Here is a 26529-nt window from a genome sequence, read left to right as displayed (position 1 = left end):
AGAGATATGCATCTAAAATTTGCCTGCTCTTAGTTTACTTGCCTTTCTTTTTTTAAAAATTTATATTGGAGTATAGTTGATTTACAGTGTTGTGTTAGTTTCTGCTGTACAGCAAAGTAAATTGGTTGTACACATACATGTATCCACTCTTCTTTAGATTCTTTTCCCATATAGGTCATTACAGAGCCTTGAGTAGAGTTCCCTGTGCTATACAGTAGGTCCTTATTAGTTATCTGTTTTATATGTGGGAGTGTGTACAAGTCAGTTCCAATCTCCCAATTTATCCCTTCCCCACCTTTCCTCCCTAGTAACCACAAATTTGTTTTCTACATCTGTGACTCTATTTCTGTTTTTTAAATAAAAACATTCAATAAATCAATAAACATAAATCATGTATCTTTTTTTGGATTCCACATATAAGCGGTATCATGATACTTGATACTTCACTTAGTATGATAATATCTAGGTCCATCCATGTTGCTGCAAATGGCATTATTTCATTCTTTTTGATGTTTACTTGCCTTTCTTATTTCCTGAACTATGCTTATAAATACAGTATCCAATGGATGTTATTTAATTTATGTGTAGAAATTGATGTTAATGAAATATTTTTCAGTCATAATTTGGTATATTTTAGGTTTCATTTTTTGTAAATTTGCTTATAAAAAATAACAAAGAAGGCATTTTTATTTACTGTTACTTTTCTTTCCCATTTCAGATCTCAAAAAGTTTCCATTTTATACCAAAGAATAAACAAACAACAACAATTTTTATTGAATGGGATGAATTTCCTAAGGGAGGAAATCCTGAATTTTATTTTTTAAAATACCAGCTTGTTAATAATTTTGCTCAAAAAGTAAGGCATGTTTTATTTTTTGGCTCTGATAAAAGTGAGCATAGTGTGAATTTGTTGTAACTGAATGCCACATCATAAACAGGAATTTAATAGTCATTGCAATATCTTACTTTAATTTTACTAATATATAAATGCTAGCATTTTATGAAATATCTTTAATAACTAGATCAAAATAATATTTGACTGTTTTATCATCAGAATGGTTATGTATTTTCCTTTTTAGAATTTATGTACCACACAGAGAGCAACTATTTAAAACTTAATATTTTATGTAAAAATAAATAGTTTGTTTGCATTTCATATTGGAAAAACTGCTTCTTATGAAGAGTAGAGAAGTCAAACCTCTAATTATAATGCATCTTACATAGAGTTAATAAACATTTCTTAAGCAGATGAATCTCATTATTTACAGAATGTGAAAAGGATTCCCGTAGACCCACAAAGGCTTCCAAAATCAATAATAACACTAGAAGAAAGTGAAGACTGTCACATCATTATCCAGTCCATAAAATATGGACAAATTTTAAGTGAAAAGTCATTTCAAACCCGTAAGTAATATGTATGTGTTGTTCAGCTATCTTACCTAATTATAAAAGGGAAAATTTTTAATTACCAGATCATTTGAATTTTACAGTGATTAATAGATATGCAATGGTAATTAAAAATCACATCCCAATAGTATTTTGTTTTTTGATTATAATTTAAATTTCAAAATTTAAAGGAAATTGTAAACTAAGGTAAGAATATGATTTTCAGTTTTGACATTTAATGTGTGCTAATATGAATAGATAGGTATAGTGGAGGTATTACATGTAATCCAGATTATTCTTAAAAATTCTATGATGTGGATTGTAATCTAATTCATCCATTCTAAGCAGAGTGCAAGAAACTCCCATATAGTCTAGAAAAGGTTTTATAGTTAGATAATATTTTCCCATCATGGTGAATCTTTTGTAATTCAATATCCTTTGTGTTTCATTCAGTTTTATTTGAAACCATACTAATTATTCTCCCTGATCTTTTAGGTGGAATATCAACTAGAAATATTAAAACAATAGCAACAAGTACGAGTGTTTCTTTTAACTGGAGTGTTCTATCTTCCAATGACACTTTAGTGTCAATATCACTTAATAATTCTTCACAAATTATGCAAAATAATGTCATGTTTTATGAGTGGGATGATTTGAAACCTGCCACCTTATATGTTTTTACATTTGAATTTAAACAATTGCATTTGGATTTTATAAATATATTTCAGAGACTGGATGTTCAAATTGAAACAGGTATGTAGATATTTCTTATTAACTTATATATTTTGTAGATAACTTGGCAACTTTTAAAATACGATTCAGCCAAGTATTAACCACTGTAAACTGCTTGTAAATGAATTAATATAGTCCTCTTTTTCTAACTATATTATTCTGATATTTGAATGATTTACTGAACAAGCTTGATTTAGCAGGGTAAAGGTAAGAACCAACTTTTTCTTCCACTTCTTCTTTTAAACTGAACCAAGTGGGTTCTCTTTTCTTTAACTCTGGCAATGGTTCATATAGATTCCATGGCTTTTTAGGTGACTTCAGTATATCAATGAACATTCTCCTTTTCAGATATTAAAAGATCATTAAAATCTAGTATAAAAATATAAATCTTTCATCAGCGTACCCAGAATGCAATGGACCCTCATACATAATAAGAGGTGAAAAGTGTAGCTCAGCAGACTTAGAGAGCTAACTCCTTTGGTCTCAAGATATTTTTTAGAAACATAGCATCAAATTGTATGCTATGGAATTTAGAGATATTCTAGTCCAGAGTCGTTGGTTTATGGTATGTCAATGGACTGTATCTCCAAAAAGAAAGTTGTTTTAAGAAACTGAGTCAAATAAATCTCTCTTTACTGAAGGAAAAAATATATATATATAAATCCTTCATCCTATTTAAAGTTTCTCCATTACTCATCCCTGATCAGACCTGACCCAAATTTGGAATACTGCAAGGGGGAGGTGAATGTGTTCAATATTCTGGTGTTTACCTATTTCCTATTCCTTCCCTCATATGGTAGGAAAAGATATGAGAAGAAGACAGAGTCATAGATGGCTAGTGGGGGCAGTGCATTTTCTGTGATGGGCTAAGAATCCCATTTTAATACCTTCTATAGGAATAATCAATGAACTGCAATATTTTTTATAATATTTTGGTACTAAAAAGACAATAAGGTGTTTAAGCATTCCCTCTCCCCATTCTTCTTTTTCCCCTATGAAAAAAAAGACAGCAGTTCAAAAGATCCTTCTTACATCTTCCTAATATGTTGGGTTGGGCACTGATGAAGCATAAGCATGAGCTGAAGTACAGTTTCTACTCTGAACAGGCTGATATTTTCCTGTCTTTCTGTGATGTGTAATCTTGGAGAAAAAGGCTAAGTGGCTGGCCATTCAGTTTTTTTCTGGAAGGTGAACCCATTTGAAGTCAAGTGACAGAGAGCAGAATTCTAAGCAAGCGTGATGTCTAGTTCTCTAAATTAAAAAGAAGGCTGAAATATACTTTAAAAGTTCTCTACCAGTACAAGAGTAAGGGAAGGGAAAGGTAACTTAAAAGTAATTTAGAAAGAAAAACATCTGTTGTTTCGTGTTAAGTTATAATTGGATAATTCTGCATAATTAATTCTTACAGCTACTTAAAACTGTTTTAGTTGGTGCTAATTCATTTACTACTTGAATGACAGCTTTAGCACTTTTATTGGTTTGGGAGAAACATAGGGAAAGTGCAGTTAATACTATGAGGTTTTCACAGTTAACTTATGTAGATGTTAAGAAATGTAATTATGAAATGCTGTATTGCTGAATCCATCTTTAACAAAGCATTTTTCTTTTGGTAGGTTCATGTTCGCAAGGATGGGTAGCATTAAAAAATAACTGTTATAGAATTAGCAAAGAGAATAAGCCATGGAATATAGCCCAGCAACATTGTAAGTTATCTTTAATTTCTGCACACCTTGTGGATATAAAAAATGAAGAGGAAAAAAATTTTATGTTTTCACATCTCAGGTCAAAGAATCAAATAATAATATGGACTGGTCTTAACGATTTGAAGGTCAGTAGATATAAAGAAATACGTATATTGTGATAAAACTGTTTTATCTATATTCATTGATTCCTTCTTTCATTCATTCAATAAGTATTTATTGAGTACTTTTTTTTTAAAGATTTTTTTTGATGTGGGCCATTTTTTAAAGTCTTTATTGAATTTGTCGCAACATTGCTTCTGTTTTGTGTTTTGGTTTTTTGGCCACGAGGTATGTGGAGTCTTAGCTCCCCGACCAGGGATCAAACCCACACCCCCTGGACCACCAGGGAAGTCCCATTTTTGAGTACTTCTTATAAGCCAGACACTTTTTCTCTTTATTTTTCTAATCTCTCTCTTTTTTAGCGTAGTCATCGGTTCACAGAAAAATTGAGGGGAAGGTACAGAGGTTTCCCATGTACCTCCTGCCCCCAGGCATGCACAGCCCCCCATTAGTGACCTCCCCCACCAGAGTAGTAACTTGTTAGAACCCCGGGACCTACACTGGTACGTCATTATAGCCCAAAGTCTAAGGTTTACATGATGCTGCACTCTTGGTGGTGTTCATTCTGTGGGTTTGGACAAATATGAAATAATACGTATCCATCATTTTGGTATGGTACAGAATATTTTCACTGCCCTAAGAATCCTCTGTACCGTGTCTGTTCACTCCTTCCCCACCTCCTTCAGTCTCTTTTGTAGGCATTTATTTCTTTACCTAATTTCTCTCTTCGTATTGGTCTTTCCCAGACCCCTCTTAAATTCATTTGATTGATCTTATCTATTTCTTCACTTAGTTTACCACCTAAACCAGTTAGTCTCAAATGTTTACCTAGTCCACTTCCCTCTTATGACTACCAGACACCTATCTAATTTTCCTCTACTTATCCCTTTTGGAATTTTCCAGACACTTCAACATTGCTAAAACTGACGTGTTACCTCCTTCCCATCAAACCTGCTCCACTTCATCTATTTCTCACCTCTGTGAACAATACCATAATATGAACCCCAAAACATGGCGGTCTTCATTTTATTTCTTTCACTGTAGACATCCAGGTTTATGAAGTTCAGTTTCACTAAGCGAGAGACAGAAAGATCTGATGATTTTAGTCAATCCCAGTGAAATAAGGAATGTGTGACATTTTTCTCCAAAAATTCCTAATACCATGGAAGAGCTAATGAAATCTCATTTTGGTTCATGTTTTGTAGGAAAACTTGAGACCTAACACAATTGTCTGTCTAGTCTGTGTTTTCTTCTTGATGATCCGTTTACTGTTATTTCCTGCCATTCAAAAATAAATCCTGTTCTCCGTGAGATATGCTGATCTCTAGTGACCCAAGGCAAATTCACTCAGTTTGATACCAGTTTTTCTTTGGAACTTGGGAGAAACTATTGGCAATCTTTGATTGCATTTTCATCATTCTCTTAATGAGCTTCCTTTATCTTTTAATAGGAAGTGAATGAAATTCTAATAAAGATTCCTCAAACCACAGTTCATCTCAGAAGTCCCCCTCCCAGAGTGCCAGTGTCTTTCCAAGTAGGCCAGTTAGTGTATATATAGTTGTTTCTTGCTGTTATTGTGGTTATAAACTGTTTAAATTACAATGTTCTCTTCCAATAGTTACGGTTCCTGGTTTCTGTTATAGTTAGGTCACATGGTCATGATAGCTAAAGTGAGGCTCTCAAGGCATCCTCGTGGTTGCTATGAATTTTTCTAAGGTGTCTAAGATATGGACTCTGCTTCGATATACTTAAAAATAATTTGGGAAGCAAATGAACCATCAAAGTAACTATTAAAAAAGAAAACTTCCTTTGTAGTAATAACTGAGTCCTATAGTGTCTCCTAAGTGCTAAGTGCAATTCTATGTGATTTACTTGTATGACGTAAGAGGAAATTGGGGCACATGTGGATAGGCATCAGAGTCTGATCTTAACCACTGTACTCTACGACCTCTGCATGAAGCTGGTCTCTTGAGGTTGACATCAGAGTTAGCTGCTAGGTCTTAATCCTTGTGGTAGATTAAGAAAGTACTCACCCCTTTAAGTAAACCCATGCTGAGTAAGTGTGAATTTGTTATTGGATGTCAAGGATAAAGACTGTCTTATTCATCATTGCATTCCCAGCTTCCAGTTGGGACCTTGCCACTCAGTAGGAACTTAACGAATGAAAGATTAATAGTTTCTTTATTCTACTTTGGGAGGGTTACACGGGTAAACTCACTGAGTTCTCACAACAACCTAATGAGATAGGCAGTATCATTATTCTCATTTTATAGATAAGGAAAATGAACTCAGAAAGATCCTGGGTCACATAGCTAATAAATGGCCATGCCAGGCCTTGAACCTGTATCTGTTTGACCAACCCTCATGCCCTAATCACTTGACCATACTGCCTCTGAGCCTCTGTTTGTTTTCAAAATGGCAGTACGATATATGCAATAAAGCAGACTCTTTAGGAAACGATACTCCTCCATTCTATTTGGTGGAATTGGAATGTACTGTTTTAAAATCTCTTCAGGAGGGAGCAGGTCTCTTTAGTCCTCACCCAAGCAACTAGCTTGGCACCATGCTTGATGTTGGGGATAGTGTCATAATCACAATACGGACATAGTCTCTGTTTTACCGAGCTCATTATAAGAATTATATTTGTTTGTGAGGTGCTGTTATGTGCCTGGCATTTTACATACATATTTTCTAAACCTGTTGAGAGAGGTCTTCTCTAAACCATGCAGAGTAGTCATGATTAGTCCCATTGCATAGGTGAAAACATTTCATTTCTAAGAGGTATCTGGGAGCAGATAGTAAGTGACAGAAACACTGATTAGAATCCACATGTATCTTTGTTGAAGCTTCTGTTTTTCCTACTCAAGGAGAGTAGCCACGTGACTATCTAAAGATAGATTCATTACCTGTGAGAGTTGAGGTTGATGATATTCACCAGTGGCATCCTTAGCAGAAAGGTAACAACAGCCTCTTCTGATGCTTAAGACTTATTTGTTGACTTGAAACAAAATCACTAACATCTAAGGAATAATGGGTCTGTGCCTGGCATTGCGTTGAGCCCTTCGCATGCTGCACTGCCTGTGATCCTCGCAACAACTTAGATGTAGTATACCCATTTTACAGCTGAGAAAATAGAGGTTTAATGTGAAATTTAGCAATTCTCCTGAAGACATGGTTAATGAGTGAGTGAAAATGAACTCTGTTTCCAGCTCAGAATCTTTGTCGTGAAGGAAATCCACATAAAAATGTGAAACTGGTTGATGATTTAACAGTCTTAGAAAATTTTGTAGTATAGATGTGTCTAATAAAAATCTTATACACATATTTGAAGACATGATGCATTTCCTTTAAATTGGCTTAATTTGTACATCTTATTACAGAAAGAAGGTCATCTCACATGGACAGATGGATCATCTTTTGGTCTTAAGAAAAATGAAATTTTTTCTTTTCCACTACTACCCAAGAATGAAACAGATTGCTACATTTTACAGCAAAATGCAACTGGATCAAACTACTTCTTTACAGGATTTTTCTGTTATGTTCCCTTGCCGTATGTTTGTGAATATGAATGTAATTATTTTATTAGTATTCTTATATTCATGCATCTTACTCTTATTACTTTAAAGGCAGAATTATAATTTCTAATAAAAATAATTTTCCTTTATATTTTTTAGCACCTTCTCCACAGGAAAACCTTTTATTTTATGTAAAGGATGTTGGAACAACTGAGGTTGTATTTAGTTGGAATGATTTGAGTGGTTGGAATAATTTGAATAAGTGGCTGAAACTGGGGTATAAAATTATCATTAAATATTATTTAGACTATACAGAAGAACAGCATTTTGAAAGCGTGCCCCCAAATACTACAGAAAAAGCAATTACCCAACTGTCTCCTGGCCGTGTTTACAGATTTTTATTCTCTGCAATAAGTGAATGGGAGGCAAAGACTACTTTAAGTCCAGTATTCATTGTTGAAACATGTAAGTTACAAGACATCTGAAAGTATAATTTTTCAAATATTTAATATCATCATTAGCACATAATTCCTGAGGGTCTGCTGTTTTCTCATAACATTCTGGGAAATCTCTCCCTTTAACCATTGTAGGTTAAAATGAATCTGTTTACGTGTTTGGCTTTCCTATTAAATTAAACACCCAGGAGGACAGGAACTGTATCTTATTTGTTTTATATACCAGCTAGACTGGTATCCAGTTCATAGTAGATAATCAGTAAATTTGGGGGAAGCTGAATTTTCGATATGTGCCAATAGCAGGAGATAAACAGACATGCATCCCAGACTTAAAGGGACTTACAATGGAGAGAATTAGTAAGGAATAAAATTAAATGCAAATAAAACTGTATAGAAAAATATAATTACCTAAATTCCCATCCAGTGGTACATTTGATAAATGCTTTCTAGAATTCAGAAGGTGGGTGACGGGAAGACTCGTGGAAAGGAGAGGCTTAGATGCACACTTGAAGGAAGAAAAGCACGTTTTAAGCAAAAGCATGGAGGTAGGAATTTGTAGGAAAAGAACAGTGTGGATTGACTGGAGATCCTCAGGGTGAAATCAGCTTGACTGGTAGGTGGTGTCAGATTTGGGCACGCCAGGGGTCTCTGTCTCAGATGGTTGGGCTTGACCTTAGAAACAAAGGAAATCCATGAAGACTATAGTTTCTAAGACTTGTTTTACCTTTTACAAACACTTTTAATGCATTCTTTCCCCTTTTGCCTTTTACAAACAGTTTTAATGCATTATTTCACAGTCTTTATCTCAACCTTTGGAGTAGCTATATAGAAATGAAAAAACTGAGCTTCAGAAAGGTTAAGTAAACTGACTAGACTAACATGCTTTGTTAAGCCACATGGGAGTCCAGGAACCCAGATGGTCTTGTTTTAACTCTCCAGTTATTGCTTCTAAAGAAAGAATCAAAAAGAATGTGCGTGCATATCTGTGAGTTGGGAGGGTAGGGAACAGATACAGGTTTGAGACTGATACGTGCAAGGTGCTGTTTTAAGAAAATTAATCTGGAGGGATTAACTAGGAAAATCACTGGCACTGGATGAAACAATTTGGAGTTGGGAAACATTTCAGTAAGAGGATGAATGCCTGAGTTCTGGTGATGTTGGGAATGAAGAATAAATAATATGAAGTCCCTGCCCTCTGGTCTGACAAGACAGAAGTAAAAAACATATATAATGTATGATCACTGAATGCCAGAAGTACCATTGTGGTGGTGCTTGTAATAAAATTGAACAGTAGTGTGTGTAAAACACTTGGCTAAGTGGTTTACCCTCCTTATCTCATTTAATCTTCATAATTACTCCTATAATTCCCATTTTATAGTAAAAAAAAAAAAAAAACACAACTCCGAGGCTCAAGATCACTAGTATAATGTATTTTTCTGGTTTCTTTTCATCCATCTACTAGGTCCGTTATCAGCCCAAAATGTCACAGTTACTCATGTGACCCCAACGGAAATATTTTTACACTGGGATGGTCCAGATCCTGTATCTTTTCACCATTATTTTGTGGCTATTTTGGATGTTGTAAACAATAAATCGGAAGAGGTGTTTGTTGAAAAATCCAACACATCAACAACAATTGGAAATCTAAGATCTTTCCATCATTATCTGATCTATCTATTCAGTGTAGCAGAAAGAGGAACTTTAAGCTGCTTTGAGAAACCTGTTTCAGCCATTACAGGTAAGTGTGGGCACGTTTTGCCTTTTGATCAAAAATACAAACTGCATATTTAAAAATACTATTTTGCCAAAATTTAATAATGTCGATCCTTTCATAGGTACAAATAATCGGGTTGAACATTTGTTTGGATGTTGAATCACAATGCTAAGCATGGATTCGAAAGACTAAATTCATTTAGATTTATATGAACCCCGTAAACATCTGTGTTGTTCCTCCCAGAGTTCCTAGAAGACATGTTTCGTATCATAGCCTTTGCTGGAAAATAAATTATCCTAAGAGATGAAGATTAGTTCACCCAGTTCTCTTTAACAGCACTAGATCCAACAAGTAGATCTGCACATTTAATCAGTTTTACTTGGTCCTTCTTTCTTTCCTCACGCAGTGTTGTGAGTTGACCTCTAGGGGGCAGTGTTATCCCAGGACTTTTGGCAAATGCATTTCTAATCTCCACTCACCTCCACACGGCAGTTTTTGAATCATTGTCTAGAATATAATCTATCTTTTAATTAAGCATTCTATTTACCCCATTAAGTATAAGTCAATCTTTTTTGAAAAGCGAAAACACTATTTATGAAAGTACATAACTAAGCACGTTTTGGCATATCCCTGTGTGTGTAACACGTGTATTGTCTGTACATGTGTATTTTACATGTCTGTATGCAAAGTTCTTTGAAATTGCACGAGCTAAAATTTAAATGCACTAGAACTGAGGGAGGAGGAAAGGAAAACCTGCACGTGCACAGACGTAGATTAATTAACCTCTTTGCTGGGAATACTTGGGATTCTTTGAATAACAATAATAAATTGTAAAGTAAGTAATAAAATATATTTCCTGCTTACTGAATGCAAATGCTTAAGATACATGTGTTCGCTGTTGCAAATCCTAATCAAAAGTATTTTTCCAATTGGATACTAGAGAGCAGATGTTTTCTCTTTCCTGAGCCCAAAGCATCTGTCAATTGGTAAATGCTTGATTGACTCCCTTGCACTTTAGGGAGATGCTTTCATTTTTAACTGACAGGCAGACTAGGAGGATTTCTCACAGATTCATTAGTTTTGAAGTCACATTAAAATCTTCCATGGTAGATGCAGAGAAATTGACATCTTCCTGTACTAATGGTGGGAATGTACAACGGTACAGTTATTTTGTAAAGCAGTTTGGCAGTTTCTCAAAAATTTAAACATAGTGTTATTATATGACTCAGATATTCCTCTCCTAGTTATATATCCAAGACAATTGGAAACAGTTGTTCACAAAGGAAACTTTATATGGATGTTCATAGCCTATAGGCAAAACACGGAAACAACCCTAATGTCTATCAGTTGATGAATAGATAAACGCAGCATGGTGTATCTCTACAGTGGAGCATTATTCAGCAATTAAAAAGTGAAGTACTGATACATGCTACAACATAGATGAACCTTGAAACCATATTAAGGAAATTAGTTACATAAGACCACATGTAGTATGATTCAATTTATATGAAATCCATAGACACGTCCATAGCGACAGTAATTAGATTGGTGGTTGCCAAGAATGGGAAAAGAGAGAAAGAAGGGAGTGGTGGGTGACAGCTCATGGGTATAGGGTTTATTTTGGGGGTGATGAAAATGTTCTGGAATTAGATAATAGTGATGCTTTCAAAACCTTGTCAGTATATTAAAAATGACTGAATTATATACTTTGAAATGGTGTTTTGGGTACCTGAATTAAGTCACAATAAAGCTTAAAAAAAAAATCCATGGTATGTCCCTATTTGTTTAATAGGGACAGGAGAACGGTACATGTGAGTCTGCACATTTAATTATGTCATTTGCTATGTATGTTGACTCTAAACTGACACAACTGTGCATGTCTAGGATTTAGTAATCCAGTGCTCTTTTACTTTCCTGAGGTTGAAGCAATATGCATTTTTTTCATTCGTTATTCACTCAATAGACTATGTTTCAGTGTGGGGAATTGCAATGGGTACTAGAAATGCAAAGGTGAATAAGACTTCTACCTTCAGAGAGCTTACATATTAATGGAGTGAGACAAATTTTTAAAAAAGGATGATGCTGTATTATAATTGCTATTATATGGCTTATGCTCTTGGTACTGTGGGAGCATAGAGAGGCGTCAGTTAACCCAGACTTGGGGTACAGGGATGGCCATGAAAATCTTCCTGGAGGAGTGATGCACTGAGTCATGAAGGAAGAGTAGGAGTGAACCAGGTGGCAATGGGGAGGCAGAGGGATGTTGTGAGTAGGGCAAACAGCATGTGCACAGATGGTGAAGACCGAAGAAGAGGCATCTATCTAACCATAACTGGGAAAGTCAGAGAAGGCTTTTTTTTTTTTTTTTTTTTTTTTTGCGGTACGAGGGACTCTTACTGTTGTGGCCTCTCCCCTTGTGGAGCACAGGCTCTGGACGCGCAGGCTCAGCGGCCATGGCTCATGGGGCCAGCCGCTCCGCGGCACATGGGATCCTCCCGGATCGGGGCACGAACCCGTTTCCCCTGCCTCGGCAGGCGGACTCTCAACCACTGTGCCACCAGGGAAGCCCCAGAGAAGGCTTTTTGATGAGACTGACAACTTAACAGTAGGAAATGGGGAGTAGATTGGCATGGCTAGAGGACCGGGGAAATGTAGTGAGAGTTTAGACAATGTAAGCTAGGCACACAACATGAAGGGCCTTGATATAGAGAATATATTTTTATTCAATAAAATCTAACTCTTCTGGGTTAACGGAGCCTTTGAGAATGTGGAAAAAATAATGGACTTTTCTCCCATAAAAATGCACAGGCATGGATAGAAAATTCTTTGAGTAATTACAGGACTATAACAGACTCATAAGTTTTGTAGGTATGTAAGAAAAAAATATCTGAAGCTGTTTCACCATGGAATCTTGTGAATAGTTTTCTAATTGAACTATTCTGGCATTTTCTGATAATTTTACATAAATAATCAATTTCAACACCTAAAGTCAGGCTGGTTCCAATTTTGTGAATTGAAGGTATGGAATGAATAGACTATGGGTCTGACCCAGGATATTTTCCTAAGAAATTAAAATGTGGTGTTTAATTGTGTTTCTAAGGAGGTGAACTTCAAAACAGATTAAAAATCACTTTATAGTTTCTGAAGACAAAGTAATTTTGAATATCATAGAGAATTCTTTAAAGATTATTTAAAGTGAACTGTTGAACAGTTTAAATTGCATAATTATCCTTATAGACATGAACTAATGATTGATCATTGTACCTGAGAACTATCAAAAGTTTAGGGGAGGCATGTAACACAAGACAATGAGACTAAAAGGAAGACATTACAATTTCCAGAGAATTGTATAGTATTGAAAATCCCCAAGCCTGATATTCAAATAAATTGCGTAAGGAGATAAACCAAAGTATTTTCTTTGGTTATTACAAAAGAGTATCAAGAAGATTCTCCAATGCTTGCATAGTAATCACAAAGACATATTTTTCTCTAAAATTTAGTCCTTTTCAAGACATGGTGACGTGAGGATTTGTTACATTTTAAACATGAATTAATATTGAACTGAGATATTTTTACTCAGCATGAATAACGCTGACAATAAACTAAAATGTGTGTATCCATTTATCTATTTCTCGAAGGTATTAATCCACCTCAGGAAGTTTATGCTAAACTTGAAGATGTGGGAGAAGACAGTATAATTCTTCATTGGGGATCCCCACCAGACGGCCACGAGGTCTACATTCAAATCACATCCATATCAGATAGAAGAGAAGTCAGGAATCTTTTTGTAAAGGATGCTAATAGAGTCAAGGTTGATCACTTAATCCCTGGAATGACATATGACATTGGAATGGCAACAGTAATGAATGGGAACTTGAGCGAGCTGGTCACTATTCAACAAACTCTAAGTGAGAATCAAGTACTTTTCATTCTTAACAGATACTTGCTGGTTTGGGGGTATTGTAAAGTAGTTGCTGAAAGAGCCCTCTGGTAGCAGGTTTTATGTTTTTACGATAACTAGATTGTTACTGTGCTTCAGGATCTGGAGCAGTTCGCATCTCTTGTATCCTGAAAATGTCCTGTGCTTGTATAAAGGCAGCATTGTTTATGATTAAGAACCTGATCCTAAAGCCACACTACCTAGGTTTGAATCTGGGTTCAGCTGTTTGAGTAACCCTGGGCAATGTATTCAACCTGTTTATGACTCAGTTTCCACATTTGTAAAGCGGGAGAAAATAATAGTGTGTGTTTCATAGGTTGTCCTGACAATAACTGGTTTAATAAATGTAAGGACTTAGAACAGTGCCTGACATACAGCTGGACATCTTTATAATTTTTATTGCATCCACAAAGGCATGCTGTAGCACATTGGATGGAAATATTGACAGTGTATAAAAGGTTTAGGACTGACAAAAATTTTCCGTTTTTTTCTCAAATAAAATTAATATACTCAATAAGTAATTATTGAAAGTTTAATAAGGAGGAAGAAAGAAAAGGAAAAAATGAAAAGTAAATACATGAAAGAATGTTTATAGATATTTATAAATTATGGTAAATATTAAGAAGGAAAAAAGAAAAGTGATGTCAGAGAGTGTCCACTGAAATAAAAACATAAAGCATAAGAACAGCGAGTTTCAGTTTCATTTGGGGATCTTACTGAGGACTGTAGCCTGGGAGACAGCCTCTCAGAGAGCTTTGAGGAACTGCTCCAAAGAGGTAGGGGGAGAGGCCAGTATAGCATATGTGATTTTTGGCTAAGAGGTACGTGCAATCAAGCATACGTCTTGGTAGAAGGTTACTGCTAGTCATGAGGAACAGATATCTCAGTTAATGATTTTACTGTTTTTCTGAGCGTGGGAAGATGTAAGAATATGGGTTCATAAAAATTTTTCCTGAAATATATCTAACTGCTTAAGGGCCTGTTTTCCCAAAGCACAGAGTGCTTCATCCTATTCTTTATCCTGAATTCCTTTCAGGGTGTATCGTAGGTCAGCGACTGCAGTGGCTAATGACTTAATCCTGGTGTAACAGTACGGCAAGTGACATTCCTTGTGTTACAAGAGTAATTGAAGTGGGATGGAGGGTTCTACTGGAGATGGGCTGTAACAGAAGGAGTTTCATTTGAATGGAGGCTTAAATCGTGAGAAGGCGCCAGAGCAGAACAAGGTGGAGGAAGGGTACTTTAGGCGTGAACAGCTGGCATGAAGGCTGTAAAACAGGAGAAAGCTTGGTGTGTCTGAGAAGAAAAAGGCCAGGATAAGTGTTGTCTAAGGAAGAGGGAGAAGGGTAGTAGGAAATGATATTGGAGAGGTAGTCAGGGGGCAGAGCACATAGAGCTTGTAGGCCATGCTTTTGAGTTTGTTCTGAGGGCAATGGGAAGCCGTTGAGGGGTTTATGCAGGAGAGTGATAAGGCAACCTGTGTTACAAAAATGTCTCTGCTGATATGTGCAAAGAATGATTTGTATAGGGGTGAGAGTGGAAGTAGGGAAACTGGGTAAGAGGGTGTTGTAGAATATAGGCAAAAGATTATGGTGGACACGATGGGGAAGTGCAGGTGGAAAATAGGAGACACATTTTATATTATGGAAGTAAGAAGTCTGAGCTTTCACACTGGAGTGCTTGTGATAAGTAAGGGAGAAACTGGGGTTTTGAGTTGACTAACTTGGGTGGATAGTGGTGACTGTGAGGAAGGAAAGCTCATTGGACCTCACAGGCCTTTTGGCTAACAAAAAGGGCAGCCTGATGGAAAAAGTGAATTGGTTCAAAAAATTGTGTCTTAGCAGGGTCCGCATCAGATCTTCGTGTTTTAACTTCCAAAGACTAAACCTAATTTAGTTCCATAACTTTCCAGCTTAAGTTTTTGAGAAAACCTACCTAAAGATAAATATCATAGGAAACCGTTGTGAAAAAGGAGACAATTAAGAAAGAGATATTGCTAAAAAAAAAAAAAAAAAGTATTTCATGTCTATTAAACGACCCAATGCAAATTTATAGTCAGAACAAGTACTAAAATTAAAATGCATAAATGGAAAATGAACTGTAGTCTTAGAGCCACCAATCATTACCAGTTATTACCAGTATGAGGTTAGATTTTCCCCATATTGTCTCAGGGTCTAGGTTTTTGCTCCACAAGATTTAAATCACTGAGTGTGTGTATGTGTGTATGTGTGTGTGTGTGTGTGTGTGTGTGTGTATATACACACTTTTTTTTTTAATATTTTTAAATTTTATTTTATTTTTAAAATTTTTGACTGTGTTGGGTCTTCGTTGCTGTATGTGGTCTTTCTCTAGTTGCGGCAGGTGGGGGCTACTCTTTGTTGTGGTGCCCGGGCTTCTCATTGCGGTGGCTTCTTTTGTTGTGGAGCATGGGCTGTAGGCACATGGGCTTCAGTAGTTTCAGCACGTGGGCTCAGTAGTTGTGGCACACGGGCTTCAATAGTTGCGGCGCGTGGGCTTCAGTAGTTGCAGCGTGCGGGCTCAGTAGTTGTGGCTCGCCGGCTCTGGAGCACAGGCTCAGTTGTTGCACAGGCTTAGCGCACAGGCTTAGCTGCTCCGTGGCATGTGGGATCTTCCCAGACCAGGGATTGAACCCATGTCCCCTGCATTGGCAGGCAGATTCTTAACCACTGTGCCACCAGGGGAGTCCCCACTGAGTATATTTTTAAATTGGTTTTCATCTCTAAAGTCCTATTCTTCTTTGACTGTAGGGAACTTAGCATATTTCAGCCCATCTACCATCTGAAACCAAATTTTGCCATCCTTTCTATATAGTGAGCTCTTTTGAAATCTTATTAGGCTCTCTATCTTCAGGTGTATGCATAGTTCTCGACTCTGGTTAATTCAAATACTTATTTATAAAGTCACCATCCAAATGGATGCTGAAACATGGATTAATATTTATAAATCCTAGGAAGAATAATAGAATTTTAGGGTTTGAAGTTAGAACAGAGATTTTCTCATAAGATATGTAATTCCTCTGATCATTTTGTAATGCATCCCTGTAATTTTCCTCTAGTTTGGAGCCATGTCTGTTCTCCAGAGTATCACAAAGCAAATCTGCTCCCTGATTCACGTAAAAGTCCATCATATGTTTGGAAACACCCATTAGGTGCTTGTAGTGTCTATATTTTCTTTCCTTCTGGTGAATTTTCTCTAGTTCCTTCAAGTGTTCCACTATTTCTTATAAGCCTATTTATTCAGTTCTTAAACTTTATAATCACTTTTGGCATCACTTGATTATTTATCATTCATCATTTTTACTTGTGTCAAGATGATTAAGCAAATATTGACCTATCCCAAGGTGCAAAGGTGGAAATTAACTCTTTCTTTGTTTTCATTCAGAAATAGTTGTTGATAACTATTATTTACTATGTCCTGTTTCTCTTTCTTCCATACACTTTGAGGCTGTCAAACATAGAGGGACATTTACCTTTTAATGAGCGTCTACATGTTACAGACATATAGAAAAAAATAAAATTTACACATTTCTTTATTTTCCTTTCTCCTTTGAACCTTCTCTCTTTGTCTCTTTCTCAGTTATCCTGAAAGCAACTAAACAAAACTTGATCTCCAGTTATTACTGTGCACCTGAACTGTAAAGTGTGCGCTTTGAGAGAAGTTGGTGCTTATGACAACAGACCTTGGAACCAGATTACCTGGGTTACAGCTCCAGCTCCACGATGATCAGTTTATGTCTTTTGGAAAGTCATTCAACCTTTTTGGTCCTCAGTTTTCTTCTCCCTAAAATGAGAATTATAATAATCTTATCTACTTTATGAAGTTAATATAATTTAAGGGCTCAGATACCAAGCAAGCACTCTGAGAGTCTTTGAGGTTGTTATAATTTTTATTTCTTAGTAAAGCTGTTTTAGCTATTTATGTGGTCTTTCTTTGTCTAAGGAGTTAGCTACATCCACGTTTTCTTGAGGGAAGGAAATTTATAGGAGAGCTGGTGTTTGAGTTTTCTTCCTCTCGTTTTAGAAGAATAAATTTTAAGATAGACTGGGCATCTCTGAGGCCTCATTCTAACTTACCTATAATAAAAACCTTTGAATTTGGCCTAGTTCAGTTTATCTCATATTGAAAAAAACTCATACAGCCCTCTGGGCTGCCACTTCTTCTGAAAAAGCTTTTGCAGGAAAATAGGTAAGGATGGAGGTCATGGTCACAGAGGTGGAGACCCACTGGAATCCACCAGAAATGGCAAAATCTTCTCCCAGTTGAGTTTTCAGAAGTTCAGGGTATAGTTTTGAAGAGAAGGAATAACTTTATCCTATTCTACACCTGTCCAGCCTTGGTGTCCCTCTGCTTTAACATGTCATGTGTTAATACTGTTGACTGTATCTCCTTGGACAAGTGGAGTTGGTGTAAAACCTTATATTTACCCACTGGAGGGAATGTTGCTGACTCTGTATACTTTTAGGACCTAGAGTAAACTATGCCTATTTAAAGGCTTGTCTCTCCCTAGAAAATGTTTTCAGCACCCAAGAGCATGCAGGTGAATTTTCTCCGTGAGGGCACCGGTTACTCATTTCCAATCTGCAGGTCTTTCATTGTTGCTCAAAGTACATTTAGAAGCTTTCATAGATCATTGCCCACAGATTCAGATGGATTGGATACTTGTGGAATGTCATGCTAGTCTTGCAAAACCATGCTTACTGTGAGAGCTTTGTAGCCGAAGAAAGCTGTAAGGAATTTAAAGAGGAAACCCACCAAAAATGTTAGTGATGACAGCAGAAGAAAAGTAAACATAACTGGAAAAAGAAAAACATGGTAAAAGTGCCTTGAAACCCAGTAATATACCATATAGAATGTGCTATGGTTAGTATATTGAACGTTTCCTCATAACCACCAAGAACATAAAAGGAAAGTTATATATTACAGCTGAATGAATTGGGGGAGAGATTGCACAGATTTTGTGTTCTATATTTCTAATTATAGATGTGTGTTTAAATCTTTTTAGACAGTACTGGCTCTGGGTAAAGTGACAGAATCACATTGTCAGATCACATTGTCACTGTTCTAACAGTGACTTAGAACAAGTTCCATTGCATCAAACCAGATGTCACCAAAAAAAAAAAAAGAAAAAAAAAAAGGAAAGGCCGTGTCATTTTCTGGAAGGAAAAAAAACTTTTTCAGAATGTATATTTTAGAAGAAGATAGAAGATATCTATTTGGAAGAAGACAGACTTAAGGATATACTAGATGGTGTCCCAATAATCTAAAAATAGAATTGAAATTAAAATTGACCTGAGGAAAAATAATGTGAATAGAAGTCACCTAAAATTTCAAATCTGCTCTAAATAGCAGAATAGAGGGTTGTGGTACAATAAAGCTCTCTAATAGAGGTCAGGGAGAGTATAAAATGTAAATGAATCCTTCCACCAAACTGTTGCCAGAACCATGTTCCTAAAAATGAAATGAAACGTTAGCTCACAATCGCTGTGCAGACAGGATAAAGTCTGATCTCGAGAGCATGGTATGCAAAGCCTCTCACAGACAGCGGCCAGCCTCAGAGGTGGCCCGTTCATGCCTGGTCCCTGTTCCTCACACACACCCTGTGCTTGAACCACCCTGAGTGCCTGCCCTGTGCCTGGAACTGCTCTGAGCACTTTATGCATAAATGCAGTCTCTCACTTAATTGTCACAGGAACACTGCAAAGTAGATGTCCTTCCCATTTTAGGGATGAAAAAGCCAAGGCACAGAGTGACTAAGTAACTTACCAAAGACTAGAAGTTGGAAACTAGTTGCCAAGGACTAGTGACTAGTAACTTGCCCTGCTAGTAAAGAGTGAGAAGAACTTGGTATTCCCTGAATACATGATGATGCCCATTTTGGTTTCCAGGCCTTGCTAATGCTTTTCTCTTGGTCTGGGATTCCCTCCTGACTACCTCTCCCCACCACGCACACTCTTTCCGGTAGACTTGTACTATCCTATAAGACTCAGATAAAACATCATCATCGACTCTGGAAAGCCTTTCCCGATTATCTCTGCTAGAATTGTTGATTTCTTCCTCTATTCTCAACAGCCTTTTGTTCATGTCACTCTAACCATTTGGGACTCTATAGTTAGCGATCTGTGCATGTCTTTTCTGAGATTGGAAACTCTTTGAAAGCAGGAATCTGGCCTTCTTTACTTTATTTGAGCACTCCTCCTAGTATATAGGTTTTCAAAAGTATTAATAAATAGATAAAAAGGAAAAAAATGGGAAAATCTCAGATTTTTATGTTTTTTTCAGACTTAATGAGAATCAATAAATGAAAGTTAATTAGGTCCTTTCAATATATATGTACATACAATCTTTCAGAATGTACACCTTATTCCTCTGTCTAGTGGTGACCTAGTAAACACAAGTTTCATATATAGGCATTTAATTTTTTCACAAATTCTACAACATGCTAGACATAATATAGAGAAATATGAAAGTTTTAAGAAAATACTAATTATAAATATCTCTCTTTATCTTTCAGAGCCGAAACCAGTTCAAATTGTTATCCCTCATGAAAGTCACAGTACCTCTGTAATCTTATATGTTCAGATGCCTGATATTGGAGTGTTTGATGGCATACATATTGCAAGCGACAGAGGGCCAAATGTAACCAGGTTTTTGAAACAGGACAATAAAATAACTATTGACAATTTAACCCCAGGCACAGAATATAATTTCTTTGTTTCTACCATCAGTGGGACTAAATTAAGTAATATGTATTATGTGCCAGCAGTAAAAACATGTAAGTATTTTAGGACTTGTCTAAGATGCTTCTTTTTTTCAAAATTTTTAAAATTTTAATTTATTTTTTAACATCTTTATTGGAGTATGATTGCTTTACAATGGTGCGTTAGTTTCTGCTTTATAACAAAATGAATCAGCTATACATATACATATATCCCCATATCTCTTCCCTCTTGCATCTCCCTCCCTACCACCGTCCCTATCCCACCCCTCTAGGTGGTCACAAAGCATTGAGCTGATCTCCCTGTGCTACGCTGCTGCTTCCCACTAGCTATCGGTTTTACATTTGGTAGTGTATATATGTCCAGGCCACACTCTCACTTTGTCCTAGCTTACCCTTCCCCCTTCCCATGTCCTCAGGTCCGTTCTCTAGTAGGTCTGCATCTTTATTCCCGTCCTGCCCCTAGGTTCTTCATGACAATATATATATATATTTAGATTCTATATATATGTGTTAGCATATGGTATTTGTTTTTCTCTTTCTGACTCATTTCATTCTGTAGGACAGACTCTAGGTCCATCAGCCTCACTACAAATAACTCAATTTCATTTCTTTTTTTTTTTTTTTTTTTTTTTTTTTTTTTTTATGCGTTACGCGGGCCTCTCACTGTTGTGGCCTCTCCCGTTGCGGAGGACAGGCTCCGGACGCGCAGGCTCAGCGGCCATGGCTCACGGGCCCAGCCGCTCCGCGGCATGTGGGATCCTCCCAGACCGGGGCACGAACCCGTGTCCCCTGCATCGGCAGGCGGACTCTCAACCACTGCGCCACCAGGGAAGCCCCTTCATTTCTTTTTATGGCTAATATTCCATTGTAAATATGTGCCACATCTTCTTTATCCATTCATCTGTCGATGGACACTTAGGTTGCTTCCATGTCCTGGCTATTGTAAATAGAGCTGCAATGAATATTGTGGTACATGACTGTTTCTGAATTATGGTTTTCTCAGGGTATATGCCCAGTAGTGGGATTGCTGGGTCATATGGTAGTTCTATTTTTAGTTTTTTAAGGAACCTCCATACTGTTCTCCATAGTGGCTGTATCAATTTACATTCCCACCAACAGTGGAGGAGGGTTCCCTTTTCTCTACATCATCTTCAGCATCTATTATTTGTAGACTTTTTGATGATGGCCATTCTGACGGGTGTGAGATGATATCTCATTGTAGTTTTGATTTGCATTTCTCTAATGATTAATGATGTTGAGCATTCTTTAATGTGTTTGTTGGCAGTCTGTATATCTTCTTTGGAGAAATATCTAGTCTTCTGCCCATTTTTGGATTGGGTTGTTTGTTTTTTTTTGATATTGAGCTGCATGAGCTGCTTGTAAATTTTGGAGATTAATCCTTTGCTTCAGTTGCTTCATTTGTAAATATTTTCTCCCATTCTGAGGGTTGTCTTTTCGTCTTGTTTATGGTTTCCTTTGCTGTGGAAAAGCTTTTAAGTTTCATTAGGTCCCATTTGTTTATTTTTGTTTTTACTTCCATTTCTCTAGGAGGTGGGTCAAAAAGGATCTTGCTGTAATGTATGTCATAGAGTGTTCTGCCTATGTTTTCCTCTAAGAGTTTGATAGTGTCTGGCCTTACATTTAGGTCCTTAATCCATTTTGAGTTTATTTTTGTGTATAGTGTTAGAGTTTTAATTGCATTCTTTTACATGTAGCTGTCCAGTTTTCCCAGCACCACTTATTGAAGAGACTGTCCTTTCTCCATTGTATATTCTTGCCTCCTTTATCAAAAAAAAGTTGACCATATGTGTGTGAGTTTATTTCTGGGCTTTCTATCCTGTTCCATTGATCTGTATTTCTGTTTTTTGTGCCAGTACCATACTGTCTTGATTACTGTAGCTTTGTAGTATAGTCTGAAGTCAGGGAGCCTGATTCCTCCAGCTCCGTTTTTCTTTCTCAAGATTGCTTTGGCTATTCGGGGTCTTTTGTGTTTCTATACAAATTGTGAAATGTTTTGTTCTAGTTCTGTGAAAACTGCCAGTGGTAGTTTGATAGGGATTGTATTGAATCTGTAGATTGCTTTGGGTAATATAGTCATTTTCACAATGTTTATTCTTCCAATCCAAGAATATGGTATATCTCTCCATCTGTTTGTATCATCTTTAATTTCTTTCATCTTTCCCTCTGTTTGTATCATCTTTAATTTCTTTCATCAGTGTGTTATAGTTTTCTGCAGGTCTTTTGTCTCCTTAGGTAGGTTTATTCCTAGGTACTTTATTCTTTTTTTTTTGCCATGGTAAAAGGGAGTGTTTCCTTAATTTCTCTTTCTCATTTTTCATGATTAGTGTTTAGGAATGCAAGAGATTTCTGTGCATTAATTTTGTATCCTGCTACTTTACCAAATTAATTGATTAGCTCTAGTAGTTTTCTGGTAGCATCTCTAGGATTCTCTATGTATAGTATCATGTCACCTGCAAACAGTGACAGTTTTACTTCTTCTTTTCTAATTTGGATTTCTTTTATATCTTTTTCGTCTCTGATTGCTGTGGCTAAAACTTCCAAAACTATGTTGAATAAGAGTGGTGAGAGTGGGCAACCTTGTCTTGTTCCTGATCTTAGTGGATATGGTTTCAGTTTTTCACCATTGAGGACAATGTTGGATGTGGGTTTGTCACATATGACCTTTATTATGTTGCGGTAAGTTCCCTCTATGCCTACTTTTTGGAGGGTTTTTGTCATAAATGGGTATTGAATTTTTTCAAAAGCTTTTTCTGCATCTATTGAGATGATCATATGGTTTTTATTCTTCAGTTTGTTAATTTGGTGTATCACATTGATTGATTTGCATATATTGAAGAATCCTTGCATTACTGGGATAAACCCCACTTGATCATGGTGTATGATCATTTTAATGTGCTGTTGGATTCTGTTTGCTAGTATTTTGTTGAGGATTTTTGCATCTGTGTTCATCAGAGATATTGGCCCGTAGTTTTCTTTTTTCATGACACCTTTGTCTGGTTTTGGTATCAGGGTGATGGTGGCCTCATAGAATGAGTTTGGGAGTGTTCCTCCCTCTGCTATGTTTTGGAAGAGTTTGAAAAGGATAGGTGTTAGCTCTTCTCTAAATGTTTGATAGAGTTCACCTGTGAATCCATCTGGTCCTGGGCTTTTGTTTGTTGGAAGATTTTTAATCAGTTTCAATTTCAGTGCTTGTGATTGGTCTCTTTATGTTTTCCATTTCTTCCTGGTTCAGTCTCGGGAGGTTATGCTTTTCGAAGAATTTGTCCATTTCTTCCAGGTTGTCCATTTTATTGGCATAGAGTTGCTTGTAGTAATCTCTCATGATCCTTTGTATTTCTGCAGTGTCAGTTGTTACTTCTCCTTTTTCATTTCTAATTCTATTGATCTTAGTGTTCTTTTTTTCTTGATAAGTTTGACTAATGGTTTATCAATTTTGTTTATCTTCTCAAATAACCAGCTTTTAGTTTTATTGATCTTTGCTGTTATTTCCTTCATTTCTTTTTCATTTATTTCTGATCTGATCTTTATGATTTCTTTCCTTCTGCTAACTTTGGGGTTTTTTTGTTCTTCTTTCTCTGACTGCTTTAGGTTTAAGGTTACGTTTTTTATTTGAGATGTTTCTTGCTCCCAAGGTAGGATTGTATTGCTATAAACTTCCCTCTTCAAACTGCTTTGGCTGCATCTCATAGGTTTTGCATCATCGTGTTTTCATTGTCATTTGTTTCTAGGTACTTTCTGATTACCTCTTTGATTTCTTCAGTGATCTCTTGGTTATTAAGTAGTGTATTGTTTAGCCTCCATGTGTTTATATTTTTTACAGATTTTTTTTCCTGTAATTGGTATCTAGTCTCATAGCATTGTGGTGGGAAAAGATACTTGATATGATTTCAGTTTTTTTTTAATTTACTAAGGCTTGATTTGTTATCCAATGTATGATCTATCCTGGAGAATGTTCCATAAGCACTTGAGAAGAAAGTGTATTCTGTTGTTTTTGGATGGAATGTTCTATAAATATCAATTAAGTCCATCTTGTTTAATGTCTCATTTAAAGCTTGTGTTTCGTTATTTATTTTCATTTTGTAATGATCTGTCCATTGGTGAAAGTGGGGTGTTAAAGTCCCCTACTATGATTGTGTTACTGTCGATTTCCCCTTTTATGGCTGTTAGTATTTGTCTTATGTATTAAAGTGCTCCTATGTTGGGTGCAGAAATATTTACAATTGTTACATCTTCTTGGATTGATCCCTTGATCATTACATAGTGTCCTTCTTTGTCTCTTGTAGTAGTCTTTGTTTTAAAGTCTATTTGTCTGATATGAGAATGTCTACTCTAGCTTTCTTTTGATTTCCATTTGCATGGAATATCTTTTTCCATCCCCTCACTTTCAGTCTGTGTGTGTCCCTAGGTCTGAAGTGGGTCCCTTATAGACAGCATATATATGGGTCTTGTGTTTGTATCCATTCAGCCAGTCTGTGTCTTTTGGTTGGAGCATTTAATCCATTTACATTTAAGGTAATTATCGACATGTATGTTCCTAGTACCATTTTCTTAAAAATATGGAACGCTTCACGAATTTGCGTGTTATCCTTGTGCAGGGGCCATGGTAATCTTCTCTGTGTCATTCCAATATTAGTATATGTGCTGCCAAAGAGAACACCTAAGTTGCTTCTTGATTTTGATTTTGTGTGTCATTTCAAATTAGTAGTCTACATTCACTTTAACACAGTTGTTTTCAAAGATCCTTTAAAACATTTGCAAAAACCTCATTACTGAGCCTGATCTTTAATTGCGCAAGTATGCAGATAGAGCTAACCTTGTGAAAATTAGTAAGTCATGAATTTTTTCTTACGTATTTACAGAAAAAAAATACTTGCATATTAATCAGAATTTTCAATGACTTAATCCGAGTGAGGAATGTGAGTAATATTTAGGCAGATTATGAAATCTAGATCATATTTTTTGAGTGTAGGGGCCCTGATAGTGTCTCTCAAAGCATATAATCTAAGCGTGTGTTTGCTCATCCCATGCTGCTATTTGTCTGGAAAGAACTAGCTTGTATTTTCTTTACCTCTTTGAATATTTTAAATTAATATGTTTAATATTTGTTCATACCAATACCTACATTTTCAGATTCATGTTGATTTTGATTTGTCTTTAAGTCACTCAAAAATTCTACAGATATTAATTTCGAAATTTTGGGATACTTGAAATTTTCTAAGATATCCATCTACTTGATGTAGAAATAAATGGCAAAGAATAATAAATGCCATATAAAAATCACGTGGTATCCTAAAAACATATTTCTGAATATAAATATAAATAAATGTCCAGGTTCTTAATGATTTGCTCTTCCTGACTATAAATCTTCACATATGTAATTATACCACTACAAGTCTTCTTCCCCCAAATTGTAATCCTTCCCTTACTGTTTAAACTCAATTTTTTCCACAAAATAATCTCAAATTGATGTCACAAATCACGTTATTCCAATAGCATTTTAACATGTTCATAATCAGCTCAGTATATGTTTATTTTACTTCTGCTTGTAATTTTTGTAACTTTTTGTATCTGTATTCTCTGTCTCTCTTATATTATGAATCATTGTGGGAAGCATTCTATTTGACAGTTCTTTTCTTTAAAAATAATTTATACTTGATCATCTATATCAATGTCATTATATCAATCAGCAGAAATACTAATATATGAGATGATTGTCTAAAGCTGACATTTTTCAGGTTTTCTAAAATAATTGTTTTCCTTTATGCTAGATGAGATCTTTAAACTGGGAAAACTAAAACTCATCAGATAAAATTTGTTTTTAACTTCATCCAGTATTTAATACAAAGGGATTCTTCTTTGTGTATACTTCATATTTCTCTCTCTGTTGTCTTTTCAGCTTATGCTAATAGTTTCAGAAAGCTTTAATTCTTTTTTCCTCCTTTGAATATTGTACATTTACTCCTGTGAATTTGCTGTTATGTAGTTTTTACTGCAACATCAAAGTTAGCTGCATGTAATGGTATTTACAGTGATTCTGAGTATTGCAATAGATTATCATATTTTATAAGCTGTCATGTGTAAACAGCTATTTTTAATTAGGATAGATAATTCATTATTAAACTATTGTCCTTTTTTACACTGTGCTTTTTATTCCCTTTAAAGGGGTAAATAATAATAATAAAAAAAACCCAGTTAGAAAACATGCAGGGGTATTCAAGTGTTTCG

General features: G+C 35.9%; 1 protein-coding gene and 1 non-coding gene across 2 annotated transcripts in view; one reads left to right on the top strand and one right to left on the bottom strand.

Moving 5' to 3' along the window:
* The first annotated feature begins 1969 nt into the window (after window positions 1-1969).
* LOC116761150 (tenascin-R-like) overlaps window positions 1970-26529 on the top strand; it is a 24735-nt gene continuing 175 nt past the window's right edge. The window contains exons 1-7 of the mRNA XM_032646929.1: window positions 1970-2139; window positions 3732-3946; window positions 7301-7490; window positions 7595-7900; window positions 9353-9628; window positions 13243-13512; window positions 20077-20337. Coding sequence (XP_032502820.1) covers window positions 2004-2139; window positions 3732-3946; window positions 7301-7490; window positions 7595-7900; window positions 9353-9628; window positions 13243-13512; window positions 20077-20337 — 1654 coding nt within the window. The 5' untranslated portion in view covers window positions 1970-2003. The remainder of the gene's footprint in view (window positions 2140-3731; window positions 3947-7300; window positions 7491-7594; window positions 7901-9352; window positions 9629-13242; window positions 13513-20076; window positions 20338-26529) is intronic.
* Window positions 24855-24961, bottom strand: LOC116761451. The gene has a single exon (XR_004352018.1). It is a non-coding gene; the product is annotated as a U6 spliceosomal RNA (small nuclear RNA).

Source organism: Phocoena sinus, chromosome 10, assembly GCF_008692025.1.
Source record: "Phocoena sinus isolate mPhoSin1 chromosome 10, mPhoSin1.pri, whole genome shotgun sequence".
Lineage (NCBI taxonomy): Eukaryota > Metazoa > Chordata > Mammalia > Artiodactyla > Phocoenidae > Phocoena > Phocoena sinus.
The sequence above is the reverse complement of the archived record's forward strand: the minus strand, read 5'-3'. Positions and strand labels throughout refer to the sequence as shown.